This window comes from Eublepharis macularius, chromosome 7 (assembly GCF_028583425.1).
Source record: "Eublepharis macularius isolate TG4126 chromosome 7, MPM_Emac_v1.0, whole genome shotgun sequence".
Taxonomy (NCBI): Eukaryota; Metazoa; Chordata; class Lepidosauria; order Squamata; family Eublepharidae; genus Eublepharis; species Eublepharis macularius.
Genome location: NC_072796.1, coordinates 62,332,383 through 62,351,229, shown reverse-complemented (window position 1 = coordinate 62,351,229; position 18,847 = coordinate 62,332,383). Strand labels below are relative to the sequence as shown.

Sequence of the window (18,847 nt, the reverse complement as noted above, 5' to 3'; positions counted from 1 at the left end):
ATGTTTTAATATTTTACTTTGCTGCTTTCATTATTATATTGCTGTTTATATTATTTATATTCAATCATGTTTATATTGCTGCTGTCTATTAATTATGATTCTATTGTTTTGTTGCTCATTCTATTTAATCTGTTCTTAAACTGGGTTATCCGTTTTTTAGCTGTCTGCTATTTAACCCTTTTTAGCTCTGGTAGGGAACTAAGTGCAATCTAGTGGTTAGAGTGTTTGATAATTGTGGTAGTACTGCATTCAAATCCCCATTCTGCCATAGGAACATTGTGCAACCTCAGGCAAGTTGTTCCTTCAGGGTAAAGTACCTCACAGGGTTGTTGTAAAGCCAAATTGAGAGGCAAGCCACCTGGAGCTTTTTGGAATAAGAAGTGGAATCAAAATACAATAGAGAAATTGTTCTGTTTTCTTTTTCTAAAGTGATTATTGCGGCTGTTTAGGGCAAGGAAAGGTTCTATTCTCTAGACTATTATGCTGGTTAATCGTAGTTTTGGTTTTATTCTTTTTTATTTTTATTTTATTGTTCTTATAAACTGCCTTATGGCTAGCACTTCTGGCCTGCAGGAGCAGTCTAACATATATTTTTTTAATTAAATAAAATAGTTTTAAAAACTATATAGATCTCTAAATTGGCTCATTTTTATTAATCATTTTGAATCATTATGTACATGGACTTCCAGTCCTTAGACTTTCTTCTCTTCATGTTTGAATGATTTTTAACACCCCAAAAATTGTTTGAAGCATGCCCTAGTATTTCAGTGCAGTTATAAAGTAAATGCTATTTTTGCTTTGGTGGGAGAATTTAGGCATTTTTGTTCCATCTTTTCCATTCACTGGAGCGTACCAGTGCTTCTGCACAACAAAAATTATTCTTAAATATTTCTGCTTCAGTGGCCTAATAACTATGCATTTTTATTCATTTTAAGTGTTTCTCTTACACAGGAACACACCAGTGAGTTTGCCCAATTTAAAAGATATGCACCTGCTCATAATATTCTCAGTTTTAATTATGAGTAGAAGGTCATTATAAGGACAAGAGAATTCAGCTTGAAATATGGTTGAGTATTGGGGGTTAGATAAATCCATGCACCAGGCACTTTATTTTTAAGCTTTGTCTTTATGGTTTATGATTGTTGTTAGCTATGTTGGTCTATAGATCAATTTCAAATGCATCAGTGCTATATAACCTTTTTCAAATTAGGACTAACTAAAATGTACAAAAAGAAGAAGTGGAGACACAGCCAGAAAGATGGAAAATAGCCATTAAGATGGAAAATGGTAGATGTTTGTGGGAAAGTTCATTGCTCCTTAATGTCTAGTAACAACAAGCGAGATGCGATTAGGCACCTATGAGATGCCATTAGGCCTTTCTTTCCCACCTTTTCCCATGTCTCAAAGTGGCTAACAATACATAGTTAAAACATGTAATGACAATAAACTCCAAAATCTAATGACAATAAAACACCAGAATCCCCCAGTCAGCCAAATGTGCAATATGCAGTCCATTTAAGGCTCTGGTAAATAAAACAGGTAGCAACCATAGAAAAGCATAGGCCCTCTTCAGTGCTTGATGGGTCACCTTGTATGAGGGAACCACGAGAAGGGAGCACTCTGAAAACTGTAGCTGACACATGAGGATATACAGGCGGAAACAATCCTATATAGGTCTCCTCTTTTTAACAGTAACAAGACTGTTGGGAAGGAGGGAACCTCTGGTCTGGATGCACCCTGAAACCGCATGTATTTTGCTTATAACCCATTCATATCTTAAAACAGCCATAAATCAGAAAGACTATATGCATAAGCTAATGTGACCTGCCAGGATCTGCACTTATGAGGAAACATTTTTATGAAACAACCAGGGCCGGCGGGCCTATTGAGGTCAGGTAGGTGGCGGCCGCAGGCGTGGGATGCTGGAGGGAGCGCGCGTGGGGGCGCCCGGCCGGCTGGCCGGGAGCGTGGTAAACCCTTGCGCCGCCCCTGGAAACAACCATATATGTGCTTGCCTACGAAGTTATATTTATAGGATATTATACAAGGAAGCTCTTATCAAACAAGAAATAAACAATGGACAGGGCCATTTTATTTGTGAGAAAACTGTTTTCATTAAATTCCAAGGGAAAGTTAATTAGAATTCTTGATAAATATTGTTTTGTTTATTGAACAATCTGCTGCTTTTTACTGGGCATGCATGCTTTCCATACAAAACAAAATCTTATTTGCGCACATGGTGAGAGGTCAATAGTGTTTGGAATAGAAACTCTTTGATTCCCTCCCATTACATCAGTAACTTCATAATGAGCTGGTAGCAGAAGTCAATTTATGAATGAATAAATGTTTACATAGCAAATTACTTCCACTCAAGGGCTCTTGTTTGTAATCTCATCATAGAGACCAAAGGTTAAATGTTCACAGAGTGAACAACCACCTCACTCAAGTCATTGACAGAGGCAAGTCACCTTGTCACAGGTGACTTGAAGAAAGCTTTTTTGTATTATTCTGCAATCATTCCCTTGTGGACTAGGAGAGCACCAACATCATTAAAAGGCAATGAAACCACCATTTTAGCTGAGAAAGGAATAAATTTAATGCAAAAAATAGGTTTAAATGCTTATTAAAAGCTTGACTCCTCTATGTCTTTAGTGAATCAGCTATTTTTAGTGGTAGCTGAGGTCACTGAAGCTATGATTTTGCAATTCAAAGCCTTTTTTAATGATACACATAGAAGGCTTGTTAGAAATGGCTTTATTACTGGGTTGCCTCCAGAGGTGGCTTGTACACTTTTTCTATAGCAGATGGTTGTGTCTTACCTTCCTAGAAGTTTCTCTTGCCATATTTATTTATCTGTTACATATTTATCCCTTTGTTCTTCCAAGAAGCTCTGTGCAGCATATTTAGTTTCCTCTTCCCCCATTTTACCCTCAAGAAATCCTCCGCAGTAATGTGCGTTGAGAGAGAATTATTGAGCTTCTAGGCAGAGGAGTTTTCAACTTTGGTCTCTCCAGTCTTGATATGACATACAAACTACTACAACACATTGCTTAACTGTACACTGGCTATATGGTTCTGGAGTTTAAGAATGCCATTTGGATGATTGATGGGAAATCTGATCCCACTAAATGTGAAAAAAGTCAAGGAAAGTCCAGGAAAAATGCAAAGATTATCAATTCTATATATTGTCGAAGGCTTTCACGGCCGGAGAACGATGGTTGTTGTGGATTTTCTGGGCTGTATAGCTGTGGTCTTGGCATTGTAGTTCTTGATGTTTTGCCAGCAGCTGCCGGCGAAACATCAGGAACTACAATGCCAAGACCACGGCTATACAGCCCGGAAAATCCACAACAACCATTATCAATTCTGGTGGAAAGTACCAAACCAGTAGTCCATTAAGGTTGGGTTGGAAATGGGTAAAGATCTGAACCGTTTGGGATTTCTCAGGGCCCACAGAGAAACATATGGCTGGTTCCAGACTAAAAATTCCAAGAGCTGAATAGAACCTTCCTGCCTTGTCCTTCTCACTGCAGCCCACTGATCTCCATACAATACTGCTCCTGGGAGATGGGTAACCCTGAGGAATGACAAGAGGGAGCCTATAGTAAGAACAGGAGATTAGTAGAAACTGCCAATTTAGTCTGGATCCAATCAATAGAGTGGTAAATGAGGAAAGAACTCACCATAGTTGTCTACAGTCCTTTTCACATAGCCTCTGTATTTATTTATTTTTATTATTGTATTATTATTGTAAAGCCTGTTGTTGATTTTTAACTGTTTCCTGCATTCTCAAGGTTGCAATGACCTTCCCATTCACTACAGAGTACTATTTGAAATATTCATAGTGCTTCCAACAGTGCTGCCTGTTTTATTTTCCCACCGAATTCCAGTGTACTTTTGTTTTGAATATATATACATTAATACTATAGCATAATAACAATAGATGTAGCAGGTTCTCTGAATTCCCAGCTTTAATTTTTGCTTTAATTTTTTTTAAAAAGGAAATCTCTAGCCCCTTCCATTGTAGAGATATGCCTTTTTCCTTATATCTCTTCACCAGAAGGGGCCATAGGCTTACTTTTTAAAAAAACGAAAGCTGGGAATTCAGAGATCCTTCTACACTTATTGTTACAATGCTATAACATTATAGTTACATTTTGTGTTGATTCTAAAAAAAAACAAATGCAAAAACTCTTGTGGCCCAGGGAAGTGGGGATAGCCCCCTCCTATGCCAGAAAAAGCAGTGCTGTTTGAAATAGCCACAGGGATTACATCATAAATGGATGTAAATGCAGTTTGAAACTGCCTCCCCCACATTGCTTTACACAAAGTCAGAGCAGTAAAGGATAACACCTGGTTTAAAACAGAAATGTGGGTCAAACATGAGTATGATAAAAACAAGTCATAGTGGAAATTGCTAAGCCTCAATACTAGACAGGGATTCATAACATCTAGGATCTAGTGTGTGGATGCAATTCACCATATGCACTAAAATATTGTTAATCTATCCCAGCTCAACATTGTGAGTGGCATATGAGTGGCATGAACAGGCAGCTTGGACAAGCAGTAGAAACAGGGATGTAAGGAACATTAGTTCTTTAAAAAACTGAAATGCAATCTAATTGAGGGTGAAAGTAGAAGCATGTTTATTTGCTCTGGTTTTCACAGAAATGCAAAGAAAAAGGGTCACTGAGGATTTTTTTTTAAAAAAAGCATAGGCAAGCTCAAAATTACCTAGACATTTCACAGACTGCAGAAATAAAATCTCCCTATAGCCCACATACCATAACACAACATGGAAATTAGTGGCTACAACGGCCTACCAAACCAGTATAGTGTAATTGATTTAGAGTTGCCAGGGGCCCCCTGGGGCCATAGCAGTGGGGTGCTGGGGCAGGGGCAGTAAAGTACTTATTTCCCACATGTGAAGCAAGCCCCCCGCACTCCCCCTTCGTGCAGAAAATGATGTCATTTTCTGTTATAGTGGAGGAGCTGCTAATCAGGCTGAAGCTGAGCTTAGTAAAAATAGCTTCCAAACAGGTGATCGTCACCCTGTGGCATTGCCAGCACAACAGGGGAGTGTGGGGGCATGTGTACATGCTTCTGCTCCCCCCCCCATGCCTTTCCTCCTTGCTGACCAGGTGAGTAGGGCAGGGGGTTGCAGGAGGGAGTGGGAATTCTCTCAACCCGGGCAGGGGAATGGCAAGCCTAACTGGACTGACTGTGAATCATGAATCCCCCTTTCAAATTGACCTACCGTTAATTCAGTAAGTTCTCTTTGTCAAGCCACTTACCCCAGCTCTCCATCACAGTCTGCAACATTACAGCAAGTTGGTGTATGGGAAGCACTTTTAAGAGGACTTTCTAATACTAAATATTATTGTTTAGTACCCCAATCTGACAGAGGCATAATGCTGTACTTCTTTGCATATATAACATTCCAGATAGTGCAACATTTAATGAAGATATTGTTGCTCTGAATGGTTTTTACAGGCACCTCGGTGGTACAAGTAACAGCTACTGATGCAGATGATCCTACCTATGGCAACAGTGCCAGGGTGGTATACAGCATTCTTCAAGGACAGCCTTATTTTTCTGTGGAACCAAAGACAGGTAAGAGCTCTCATGGTTTCCTTGTCTTCAGCGTCTTTGGAACAACAAATAAAACCAAACAGAAAATTTGAACTACTGAAGGAGGGATACTTGGTGGCATGCTTATTGGATTCCAGACTGCAGAAAAAAGACTTGTGATCCAAGGGTGCCATTCATGGACAGGTATGTCTGTTCACACAGCTGTGTTAGCGAAGTGGCACCTCCATGTTCAGTATAAAAATAAAAAATGGAAATAATTCATGAAATTATCCCTTAGTCTTACCTGTCTGCTTAGTATAGATGAAATAAAGCTGTGACTTCTTAAAAATTAAGATAAGCTTTCAGCACAGAAAAGATTAATGGGATGCTTTAGATTCAGAAGCAGAGGAAATAAATAAAACTGGAACGAAAGGAGTTTAGAAACATCAAATGGAGATATAGAGGCCCAACACACCTCTCAGTTATTGATGTGTTTTATGCCTTCTCCATTGGTGACACACAAAGCAGTGATGGAATAAAAGTCAGTCTCTCTGGAAATCAGAGTTAGCTGTACTGCATAACAAGCACAAATTGTCATAAAGCCTTCCTAGTTGTAGTAGGAATATTTATCTGATACATATCTGCACAGAAGAATGGTGAAGAGCTAGTTGTTCCCCTCAGTCCTTTTCCCTTTTTTCTTTAAATTTCAAAGCATCATTACATATGACATGGAGATGGCCAAATGGATAAACCTGTGAAACTGTTTGAAATAATACACTGTTGATTTATTACATCAAAGCCTCCTAATTACAGTAAGTGCTTTAGAAGTGGTTATTGTTTTTTTAAAAAAAGATATTAGCCAATTCAAGAAAGTCTCTTCATATGCACAAAGAGATACCAGATTATTAATAGCAACAAGAAAGTGTTAGGTCATTTGCAATTTTGGACCATTAGGAAAGTTGGGCTGGAAGCTTGGAATCTTAGCTCTTTTCTGATTTTTACCATCGCTATGGAGGGCATGGAAAGACCAGAACTTTTCGAGGACTTTGTGGGGGGGTGAGGTTCAAGTCTGTTTCCACTTGTGTGCTCAGGCCACATTGACTCCCTATCTGTCCTCAGGGTGGAGACCACTACTCACAACAATAAACCAAGCAAACAGTACAAAACAAATCATACTGACTTAACCATATACAATCCAAGTCAATAACAGAAGTACCTCAAACCAAGTCAATGAAATTCCAAAGGTGAGATACCACCACTAAAAAGTTCTGGCTCTGGTCACTGCCTGCTTTACCTGTTCTGGTGAAGACACTAACAACAAGGCTTGCAAAGAGGATCTTGGAATGGATGCAACACTTCTGTAGCACTATTGTTTTTTTTCCTGCTTACTTTGTGTTGCTGGAAATGTGTTGTGAGAATGTCTCTTTTGGTTGTGTATGCTTTAAAGGTATGAATTTGTGCAGCCACCTTCTCAGTGATTGGGTAGGATTTGATTCCATCTAAACATTGTGCATGGAAATGCAACTTCCATACCTTCCCCATTCAGCTGCAGCCCAAAATGCCCACTCCTGAATGGTGCTCCTGGAGAACACGGACCCCCTAGAAGTAGCATGAGGGAAGGGTTGGAGAGCTGATGTGGTGTAGGGAGGCAAAAATCATGCCCTCGCACAGTGCACTGAGATCCAATCCAGTGTACAATTTACCTGTAAATCTTTTAAGCTACGATTAATAGGCATACCAGCAGTATGTAGGATGTACTGACATAGGACACATAGAACAATCAGATGTATGTGATGTGCAGGATGTACTGACATAGGACATATAGAAATCAGATGTATGTGAGTTCCAGGTTCAGTATGGCAATTCTCTTTTTTGGGTAATGAATCTAACCATAGTCACAATGAATATTTTCATATTGTGTAAGGTATATTCTGAATTTATTGGGCACAAGGAAGATAAATCTAGGCAAACTTTATATGCCATTAGTGAATGTTTAAATATCAATTCAGATGGTTTTAATTAGGAAAGCTTTTGAATTTCTTGATCCAAAAATCCCCATTCCTCTTCTCACATTTTTGTGTACCTATGTACTGAAATCTCGTGTAAAATAAATGCATTGTTCAGCATTTTCTCTGTGTTAGCGTTATCTATACACACACACACACACGCTCACAGTCATGGTGAAAAAGATGTACATTTTATGTATACACGCCATACAAATAACATGTAACTCCATTAAAGGTGTATACAAAACACAATACTGATGAATCTACAAAACTAAGGGGGAAACATGAGGAACCAGAACTTCTGGCAGAAATATAGATGAATATAAAAATAAACAGAACAAGGAACATTGCCTCCACTACCATTTTACCAGAAGTCAACAACATCTGACTTCCACAGAACTACTGGACTAGTTCACGAAGCCTCAGTGCATTCAATTTTTGCCACGACTGAAAAGGTAGTCGTCACTATAGTATGTATTTTGACATATTCCAGGTATTATCAAGACTGCTCTCCCCAATATGGACAGAGAAGCAAAAGACCAGTATCTACTTGTCATCCAAGCAAAGGATATGGTTGGGCAAAATGGGGGACTGTCTGGGACCACTTCAGTCACCGTCACCCTTACAGATGTCAACGACAACCCTCCTCGTTTTCCCCGAAGTAAGTTTTTTACAGTACCAAATGTTACCTTGAGGCATGCTCAAGTTTGTTTGAAATAGAGATAAACAATCTGAATAAAAGATTATTCTGCTTACTGCACTTGCTTAGGTGCTGCCCCAGACAAGATACATTGACTGTTTTCCATAAGTAGCAATGAAAGTCATTTCTTACGCCAGGCGGAATTACACGGCACCAACATGTCTGGTATAAGAGATGCACAATATCGTGAAGGCTGTTTGCTTTAGGCCTGTTTTGCCTTCCTCAGCAGTCTGTGACTTGGCATGTTTGCATGAGTAATTTGATTCTTCTTGATCGGCTCTCTGCTTGCGACACATCGTAGACTGAATGGCACTGGGTAGAAAGTTTGTGTTGTGTAGTTCTGTTCTATGAAACCGAGAACAAACATTACCACCCCCACCATGTCTCTGTTTTGAAACATACCAGCATTGTTTTCTGGCCTGCTTCCTGCACACTTCTGATGCTCCAGTTATTGCGTTGGTGGCTGATTTTATCCCCTCAGTGCTGTAGCTGAACATATGATGACACTGCTTTACGCTGAGTCAGACTATAAGTCCATCTAGCTCAGCATTGTTTACTCTGATTGCCAGCAGCTTTAAGGTTTCAGGCAAGGTCTTTTCCAACATCTAATGCCTGAGATCCCATAACTGGAGCTGCCAGGGATTGATCATGGAGCACGTACTTATCGCTGTGGCATAGCCCCCCCTCCCACTGACACATTCCTGAGCCAGTGCCCTTCTGAGAAATTAAATGAAGACATTTGATTTTTATGGTTCTTTAGCCTATAGTTTTAAGTTCAGAAGCGAATCTTTCTCTATCCCAATCATTCATATATGTTAGCTAGACTATATTGTGGGCTCTATTACACCCTGCACACTTTATGTGCTCCTGTTGCTGAGTGCCAAGTCCTTAGGCAGATTTCCATTTCCTGCCTTTTGGAGTGTTTTCTGCATCACCGTGACTGTGTCTTTTCAAGGGTACTTTGTTTCTTTCCTACACTATGATTGTAATACTTCTATAATTTATATCCTGTGATTTCTGGTGCACAGCTTCCATCTTTCTATCTGAATGTATATCTTCTATTCTGGTGTGCGTCTCACATTGCTTGACTATCTCAGTCAATTTTTTTCTGGCAGATGCTCAGTGTTTCATAGAAAAAAATCAATCTAGGGAGAACCAGAAAACAATCTGCCCTCAATTTACTTGCTTTGACCAAGGTAGCTCATGATTAAACTAAGAAGGGAGGCAGGGGGAGTCTATTGCTAGACTCGAGGCATTCTGTTTATAAACAGTCTGATGTTTTTCCCCACCTTGCTTCAGTCTTTCTTGTAAAGTCATTGCAGGAGCGAATTAGACTAATACGAGGAACATATGCATGTCCAATCTGGTCTCTTCTCAAGTGGGTATAAAAAGACAAACCAATCGAAAGTGAGAAAGGGAATTAGATTTTTTTCCCTCCAATAGTTTAGGTAATAATGAAACACCAGGGATTCTGTTTCAGAAAGTGAAAATGGTAGAAGCTTCAGTCTGCATTTTGTTAAGCAGCAATCTGTATCAATTTCAGCTTGAGCTGAAGATATGGAGTTTCCAAGAGAGAAGAAGGATGCCTTTGCTGTTAAAGAGGCAAGAGTAGAATTTATCTCAATTACTTGACATGAAGAACCAGGAAACTGTCTCTCTTAGTCACAATTATGACATCACTGGTCTTTCTTTTATATTTATTCTTTGTTTTGGTGACATGGGACATATCCAAGAAAAGGTCATTTGCCTTTGTCAAATTTTAAAGCCATGAAAAGCATTGTTTTTACTAGCGGACTGGTGCATTTAACTGTCACATTTTGGTGTACTTGAAGGAATGGTGTAAAGTTGGAAGAAGGGATTCAAGCAATGCCATAATTTATGTGAGCAAAGATTTGCTATTTTGGAACTGGCTCCAGCTGGTCTGTGATCTTTGCATACTCCCTCCTCCAAAGTTACCCATAAGCCATCCATGTGACTTCAGTAGACAGGATTACTCTGTACATGCTCAAGTACTCCAATAGGGTGATTTAGGGATACAAAATCAGACCTACTTGTAGTCCAGCCAACATAAATGGATTGGGAGTTTCATGTAGTGATACATTGCACAGTGTACCTCTTTTGATAACCTAATCAAAGCACAGTCTTACTGAGAACACAAAATGCTGATGTTATGCATAGACAATTTTCTCCCCAGTAACGTGCTTTAAAAAAAAAACAGCAAATGCATTGTTTAATACAAAGAATTGTTTTCATTTAATACAGTACTTTCCTTAGCTACAAATTTAATTTGTTATTAATAAATTGAGCCAGAAAAATGTTCAGTGATTGTTTTGCATTTTATAGGGTCCTATCAATATAATGTCCCAGAGTCTTTACCTGTGGCTTCAGTAGTGGCGAGACTAAAGGCTGTGGATGCCGACGTGGGACTGAATGCTGAAATGGAATATAAGATTGTGGATGGTGATGGCTTGGGGGTTTTCAAAGTTTTAGTGGACAAAGAGACACAAGAAGGGATTATTATGATACAGAAGGTAATCTCAAATTCTGTTGTGTGTTCATGGTCTCATCCTCTGTAGCTGAAAGGTGCAGATTTCATCCAATGGGTGGAGAAATCTGCTCCATTTCAGAAGACAAAATTCTTATTGCACCTGGAATTTTTCACCTAAATCTGTTTAGCAGATAGCTCAATTTATTTTCCATGTGCATTCATAGTATGTTGGGTATGATGTCCTTGTCCTTAAAGAACCTCTGACAGGCTTCTCCAGTCCTACCTGTAGTTCTGGAATTCTGTAAAAAGTCTGGTTATATAAGGTGAAGAATACAAACTTCCTCTTCGCATGCTCATCATTCTTGGGGGTTCTGCATAGCTTCCATTCTATAAATTAAGAGCTGATTCAGGGAAAGGGAGGAAAAACCTATCATATTCCTGTTGCTTAGCTTCAAAATTAAAAATGGAAAGGCCAAAATGCTTGTTACATTTCTTTCCGAGAATACACATTTCCAGGTAGCCTCATTTCATATCAGATCTTCCTTCACAGCAGTCTTGCAAATAGAGTAAGAGAACCATGCTAGCTAGTCTCCTGTTGGGGAGGGGTGTTAAAAAACCCTCACCCCTGTTTCCCACTGGAATATTAATATATTCTGCCTGTTTCCACCTCATGGAATGTTTTGGATGGGGGTTGAGCAACTTGGGTTGCCATCCAAATATATATTTTATGATTTTAATGTTGTTTTATTATAATTATTTATTCATGTTGCAATCTGCTCTGAGCCTGTTTACAGGGAGAGTGGATAAAAAATCAAATAAATAAATAATAAATAAATAAACCAGTGCAAGCTTGTCCACTCCATCACCCAGAAGCAGAATAGCATTCTGTGCAACCTTGTCCCTTGGCATGAGCTCGTGTGGCATTTATCTGCTTTTGGGGGTCGGGGGAGGAAGAAGAATGACACATACTGGGATACGTTATCAGGTTCACACTGGGGGCAGGAATGTGTGTTGTGCTGCATCCCTACCACATTACTGCAGCACACCCCTGGCTGATTGTATGAACTATGGTAAAGATTTGAAGCAAAGCTGGTAAAAAATTAGAAAAGTTAGTCCTCCTTTGATCATCATCCAATTTAATGCAGCTTCCTCAGCTTGCCCATTTAATGTCTTTCTGTACAGATCTGGAAGAATTATGCCTATCCTAGCAGGAGAACATTTGTCAGTGTCACACTGAACAATATTGAATGTTTCAAGTCTCTCCTGTGCCAAGTCAAGATGCATACATTTTAATTTTGTCACAGGACTGGCTGAGACCCTATGGTTCTTATTTTCAGCATTGTGCAGAATGTGGTAAATAACTTAGATTATTTTTTTTTCTTTTGCTGTTTTATACACAATAGAGGGGGAGGAGAGGGGAGAAAAATGAGCTGCCAATCACAGTGCTGGAAATAACATTTGAAATTTATCAGAAGAGCCGTATATAAATAACAGCCAGCAACTTTTTACATGCTCCAATAATAACATTTTTGAATAACATCTTTAAATATTCATTTTCACATCTCACAAGTATGGATTGTTTTTTCCTCGTACAGAATTTAGTATAGGACTCTCCTCTTTTATTTATAAAATGAAACAAGTGTCTAGTGGTTGTGACATAAAAAAGGGGTGGGTAGCGCCTCAAATCAAATTACAAAGAATGGTGAGGAAGACATCCAATGGTCAAGGGATTGGACTTCTGTGCTTTTGTTTCTTCTTATGACTAATTAAAAGAGACTCAGAGATGTTCAATAAGTAAATAATTGCTAATTTCCATAATTTTGCACCCTTTATTCATATGGTATAACTTTGTTTTTTTCTTATATAAAAATTAACTGCTGTCATAGAGGTAACCTAGATATATTGCAATGTAACCTAGTAACCTAGAAATATTGCATCACTTAACATGGGATATCAGTCTCTGCTGTGCATATGGAACAGCCTTTGTTGTCAAGAGAATTCCAATATGTTTCCTGTATTTTGCAGCCAACTATTACCTGTCATATTCCAAATTATATGAACTAGCAAGTCACAGAGGATCAGATTGTTAGGAAACAGACCCCAGTGGGAAGGTGCTATGGCTTACTACACCGTCTTTGGGACCATAGTGTTGGCTAAATATTAAATATGCTACTTCTTTCACAGATCAAATTTGTTACCAGAGTTACAGTGTGGAGAATCTGAACTGTCTTGTTGAGATATTTGTTGGATATAACACAGTACTCATCAGTTTAACAAGTTAGCCACTGAGGTAAGGGTCAGAGGTGATATTGTCAGGACAACAGTATACATGCATTAAGTACAAATACATGGACTTGGAACAGCTTTAGGAGTTATTTCAGAGTTCCCAAGAAAGCAGTAGTATTCAATAGTACCAGGACAGGAATGTGCACCATTTTGTGGCTGAAAAGACAATATAATGGGGGAAATTCTGAGTTTTAGATCATTTAATAGTTTTACTCTATAAAGATGAACACTTTACCAGGAAAATATTGAGTTACTCACTTCCCCTTTTCATGTACAATGATTTTGCATCTGAAAACTCCTTTTTTAAAATCTCAGACTGGCCCACTGGGAAATGGGTGGATACATTGATGAAACATAGTCTTATTTTGAATATTTTCACAGCAATCTTTCTACAGTTTACTGAGTTAAAAATTGAAACTAAAATTGTGCAGGAAGGCATTGAAATAATCTCTCTCTGTCAAAATTAAAAACATCCTTTCTGGTCTTGTAATTTTTTGCATGTTTACTCTTAAAGTGTTGTTTGTTTTACGATGTGTACCAAAATCAGTTTGCAAATCACGTTTCCTCAATTATTTATTCCATTGAAATGACACACAGGTCTGAATTACTTAGAGGAGATGGGTATATTTTCCCATAAGAAGAAATTCCTTTCTCTAGTGTCAGGGCTTTGCAATGATATTCTATCTACATTAATGAGTTTATTAATAAAAAACCCTTACCATATGGTTAAAAAAGAGAGTTAAAAATGTGCTTCCACTGAAGAATAACTGCATGTCACTGCTTTTTTTTAAAAAAAAATACGGATGACTTGTTTTATAATTTCCTTTAGACAGGACAAAATGTTCACTGTTTAAAGAAAAGATGAATGGATGATGCATAGGATCTAATCAGATAACACTAATGCACGGATATTAATGAAGCTGTCAAGTTCCATTCACTGTACAGAAGGAAGAACTAAAGTATGCATTGTCCTTTTAACCTTCAGTGCTGATGTAGTGATTTGTGAGAGGTTGCCTGGCTATTATAAGACAGTGCTGTGTTTCAGTCATAGCATGCACTAATGAAAGGGTAATCTGAAGGCCAGCTAAACAATGAATAGAATAAAAATTAGGGCTCACTGGATTAAAAGTGAAAACGAAAAGGCTTTATGGTGTAGCTTCTTTATCACCCAAAGCATTTTTGCTGCTCTCTATAGTATAAATCTTCTCTGATTCCCAACTTGCAATCATGGGTAAAACTGTATTTAACACAAATCTCTACTTGAACATATGCACCATAGTAGGGTTATGTGTAAGAAAATAAAACATTTTTTTAAAAAAACAATTTGAATTATTTAAAAAAGTTGAAAGCTGGAAACCTATCAGTCAGGCTTCAGTAAGTCAATGACTGCTCTCCATCTGAATGCAAACAATTGGGAGCTCATGCAGGACAGCAGCAGCTGAATGGCAGCAAAGTGACTACTGCTAAGCAGAAACTGAGAGGAAAACTTTCTCATGTGTTGATTAGAGATGGACACGAACCACAAAAAGAATGAACCATGAGGTTCGTGGTTCGTGGGTTTTCACGAACCAGGAACCACAAACTGGCATGAACTGGGGCAAGTTCATGAACCAGTTTGTGGTTTGTGGGGTTTAAAGGCCCCTTTCTGACTGCTTAGCCGTGGCAGGGAAAGGCGCATTTGACAGTTTAAAGGGCACTTTTCCTGCCTTGTAAGTGGCAGATCCCTTTAAACTATCAGGTGGCAGGCAGGGGGGAATCCCCCCACCACGTACTAGCTGATAGTTTAAAGGGACCTGCTGCTTGCAAGTGGCAGGGCCCTTTAAATAGCACGAGGGGTGAGGAAGCTGTTTTTGGCCTATTCCACCACTGCGCGATCCCGTAGAGAGGCGGAGGAGGCCAAAAACAGCCTTTCCACCCCTCAAATGGCTTCCACTGCACGGACCCGCAGAGTGGCACAGATGGCCGAAAATGGCCTTCCCACCCTTCAAATCACCTCCGCTGTGAGCCCACAGGTCAGTAGAGGAGGCCAAAAAAGGCCTTCCCGCCCCTCAAATGACCGCTACAGTGGCCATTTGAGGGGCGGGAAGGCCGTTTTCGGCCTTCTCCACTAACACGCGGGCCTGCAGGGTGGTGGAGGAGGCCAAAAAGGGACAAAAAGGATTCCCTCTGCCATCAGCCAGCTGATAGTTTAAAGGGACCTGCCGCTTGCAAGTGGCAGGAAAAGTTTATATGACCATTCCCCTGGGGAAATAGCCATTTAAACTGCCCCTTTAATACAAACCAAATGAACCAGTAGACCAGTTCATGGAAATGAGCTTCCACGAACTACTGGTTCGCAAACCACGAACCGGGCTGGTTCTTGGGGTTTTCTTGTTCGTATTTGGGTTCATGCCCATCTCTAGTGTTGATACTGGTAGACACTGCTTGTTGGTAGCAAAAGTAGGGATAACTGGGGTGTATTATGCAAGGACAAGCTGTTGAATGGTCAATGACATCATCAGCTTGTGCCTATACTGGTGCACAATTTATTTATTTATTTTATTGCTACATGTACATACCACTTTTCTTCTGTCATGGGACCCAACTAACATACATGAATATTCTCAAACAGGATCATCAATCAGTCAGTCATTTATTACGGTCACAGACCAGAAAAATAAGACATGCAATTGCAAAAATGTTATAAGAAACCATTAGGTAGAACATATAAAAATACAAGATATAAATAAGTAAGTCAGCATTACAGTCAGAACTACAGTAGACTGTAGTGGCAGTACAGAATCTAGCGACTCTATCTGTAGCTCCAGGCTCAAGTTTTGCTAGAAAAAGAGAGGTATAGTTCCTTCACTCTACCAGGGGCTTTTTGGAGGATGAGTGATCCATTGATATTTGAGATCTCCGTAGAAGGGGCAGTGCAGCAGACCATGCCCAACTGTTTCTATTCTCATACAGATTCATACTTGCTTAATTTCAGTTGGATGGCTTTCTCCCATTTTCCGACCATAGTATGGGGCCAGAGTAGGCTTAGTGTAGCATGGGAAGACTCTGTTGAGTAAACAGATTTCAAACATTACAGCTGCTATATGAACATTTGTCAGTGATATCCATGTGAGACCATAATGTTTGAATCAGCCCTGGATCCAAGATTGCCTTTAGCCTTGTAATCATATGACAAGTCAGGCAACCACCAACCACAACAGCAATATTATTACATCATGAAAAATTTAAGTTAATGGGAGTTGATTTAGTTCAGGCATTCAGAATATCTGTGAGCATAAGAAGAAAAATACTTAGTCCATTTCTTCCAACCTTGGTCATGTTATAGCTCAATCCAGGGCCAAGTTAGAAGTTTATATCTTTAAAGAGTATGTTCTTATAAAGATAACTCTGCCACTTCAGCTTCACATGAAAGGCCATTTTTATGAAAAAATAGTAAAAAAAATATGAAAATTTACTACCTCCCAGGGTACTGTTTCTTTCTCCAATGTGACTCATAGGAGGACCTGTTTGTGCAGATATCATTCATGGATTTGAAACTACTGTCTCACAAATAAATGTCTGTCATACATTTTTAATCTCTCAGTGATATATCCATCGCTTTTTCATTTATAATAATTGTGTTGGGTTGAATCCTTAGAATTACAAAAAACTTGTCTGCTTGTTGTATTGGTTATGTCCTTGTGGTGCTCAGGTTGTTAAATCTATTGTACATTTTCTGTTTTCCTGAAAGATGTATGCTGAGCAAAGAGCTAATATGGCTCTTTCCAGCCCACTCTGTGGGTTGTCATCTGTTAAATCTTCTTTAGGGATCTGACAAGAGGACTACAGAAACAGTGCGAAAATTTATCTTATGGGTGCTAAAACATTGTGACCAAGTCCTTAAATTATCTTGATTGACTGGGTTCTGAGAACTCTGATAGTTACCATTAGAGGTGGGCACGATCCAAAAAAAATTAACGATCCAGCTGATCGTGGATCGGGGCCAGCAATGATCCCAAATAAACGATCCACACCGATCATCTCTCATTCCCGATCCATGGATTGTGGATCGTGGATTGTGGAGGCAAAAGCGGAGGGGCGCCCCGCAGGAATGGTGGGTGATGCTGGCAGCATCTGTGTTTGTGTTTGGCCGTCTGTGTTTGGCCGTCAGAGCTGCCTATCAGGGTTTGCAGGGATGAGATTGGAGTGCCCATGGCTACAGAATACCCCCTTCCCCCTCCCGCCCCTGGGTGTCTTCTCCCAGCTGGTGACTGCTTTGCTGCTCCGTGGTTGGAAGGAAACCCTGCTGATCAAGGAGAGCTGGGCTTCCATTCGGGTTTCCAGGGCGACAGAAGGAGGGCAAACACAGCTCAGGCATTCCCCTGGCTCCGTTGCCAGGGGAATAGATCACTGGCGCCTGAGTGTCTGGATCCCCGATCCGAGCCCGATTTCCCCGATCCAGGCCCCTCCTGATCGCTGGATCGTTGGCCGTGGACAATCACGATCTGCCAGGTCACGATCGCGCGATTGCCATTATCGTGGGTTTTTTTCGATCGTAATGTGGATCGTGCCCATCTCTAGTTACCATACCACTGAAGACCATCCACCACCCATGCAGGAGCTCATAAGTGGCACAGGGCATGATATAAGAGCCAAGCCCTGTGCCTGAAATGCTGTATTTTAATATTTGTATCTGCCAATTGAGAAATTTTATTGTATATGGAATAGTGTTTTAATGTTTATGTTTTTATTGTTTTAAAACTGTATGTTACAAATTGTATGCCGTTACACCACCCTGAGCCCGTCTGACGGGGAAGGACAGTCTAGAAATCAATAAATAAAAATAAATAGTGATAGTGGAAAATGCCATCAAGTCATAGCTGACTTACGGTGACCCGCTTTTGGATTTTCAAGGCAAGAGACTAACGGAAGTGGTTTGCAATTCCCTACCTCTGCAACCTTGGTCTTTTTGGAGGTCTCTCATCTAATTACTAACCAGGGCCAACCCTGCTTAGCTTCCAAGATCTGAAGAGATAGGACTTGCATGGGCTATTCAGGTCAGAGCAACTCTGTAGTAGGCAAATTGATATTTTTGCTACTGTAACATTTACTAGTTTTAACTTTTATTTTGTAAAACTTCTGATTTGTGTATGTATGCATATGTTTGTATGAGGCTTAGCCTGAGTAAGTCCAACAAGCTATTGCGCTTTATGGACTATTTTATTGAGAATAAATGGAATGAGTCCCAATAACCATGTGGTAAAATTGTCAATAAGACATTTTTGATTTAAGAGTGAAAAGAGAACTCAATAAATGACTATAAATTTTAAATTAAAGGTGCCTATCATTTGCCAAGTGACCATTACCGTTCGGTCAGCAAACTATCTTGCTGTACTTTAATTAGGAAACTTACAAGAAAGGCTGCTTTAAATAGTTTTCTTTGAACAGGCAATGTGTAGTGCCTTGAAAAGCTGGCATTGAATTCCTTGTCTGTTTTCAGTGCAGTCCCACATGGGACTGCGCATGTGCAGGTCTGCCGATTAGTAAAGTTTTAAAGTTAAAATCCACTACAGGGTGCACGTCTCTCCAGTGCATATGCACTGGAGATATGTGCACATGTGTAGCATATCCTGCGGAACACACTACTCAGTTCCTTCTTTGCCACCAACCAGGAAGGTTCTTGCTCAGTCTGCTTTCAGTATAAAGAGAGAAGAGAGAGAAAAAAACCCTTAAGAAATGGCAGAAAAAGCCCTTTTCAAGAGATGCACTACATGTGCTACTAAAATGATGAAAACGGATGGGCACTCTATTTGTCTA

At 39.7% G+C, this 18,847-nt stretch overlaps 1 protein-coding gene across 3 annotated transcripts in view; it reads left to right on the top strand.

Annotated features, from left to right (window-relative positions):
• Nucleotides 1–18,847, top strand: part of CDH7 (cadherin 7) — a 154,099-nt gene that overhangs the window by 94,366 nt on the left and 40,886 nt on the right. For 2 of the 3 annotated variants that reach the window (XM_054985146.1, XM_054985144.1), the window contains exons 4-6: nt 5,494–5,613; nt 8,071–8,238; nt 10,621–10,808. In XM_054985146.1, coding sequence (XP_054841121.1) covers nt 5,494–5,613; nt 8,071–8,238; nt 10,621–10,808 — 476 coding nt within the window. Of the gene's footprint in view, nt 1–5,493; nt 5,614–8,070; nt 8,239–10,620; nt 10,809–13,008; nt 13,056–18,847 lie in introns of those variants that run through there. The other variant, XM_054985147.1, reaches the window with a different exon arrangement.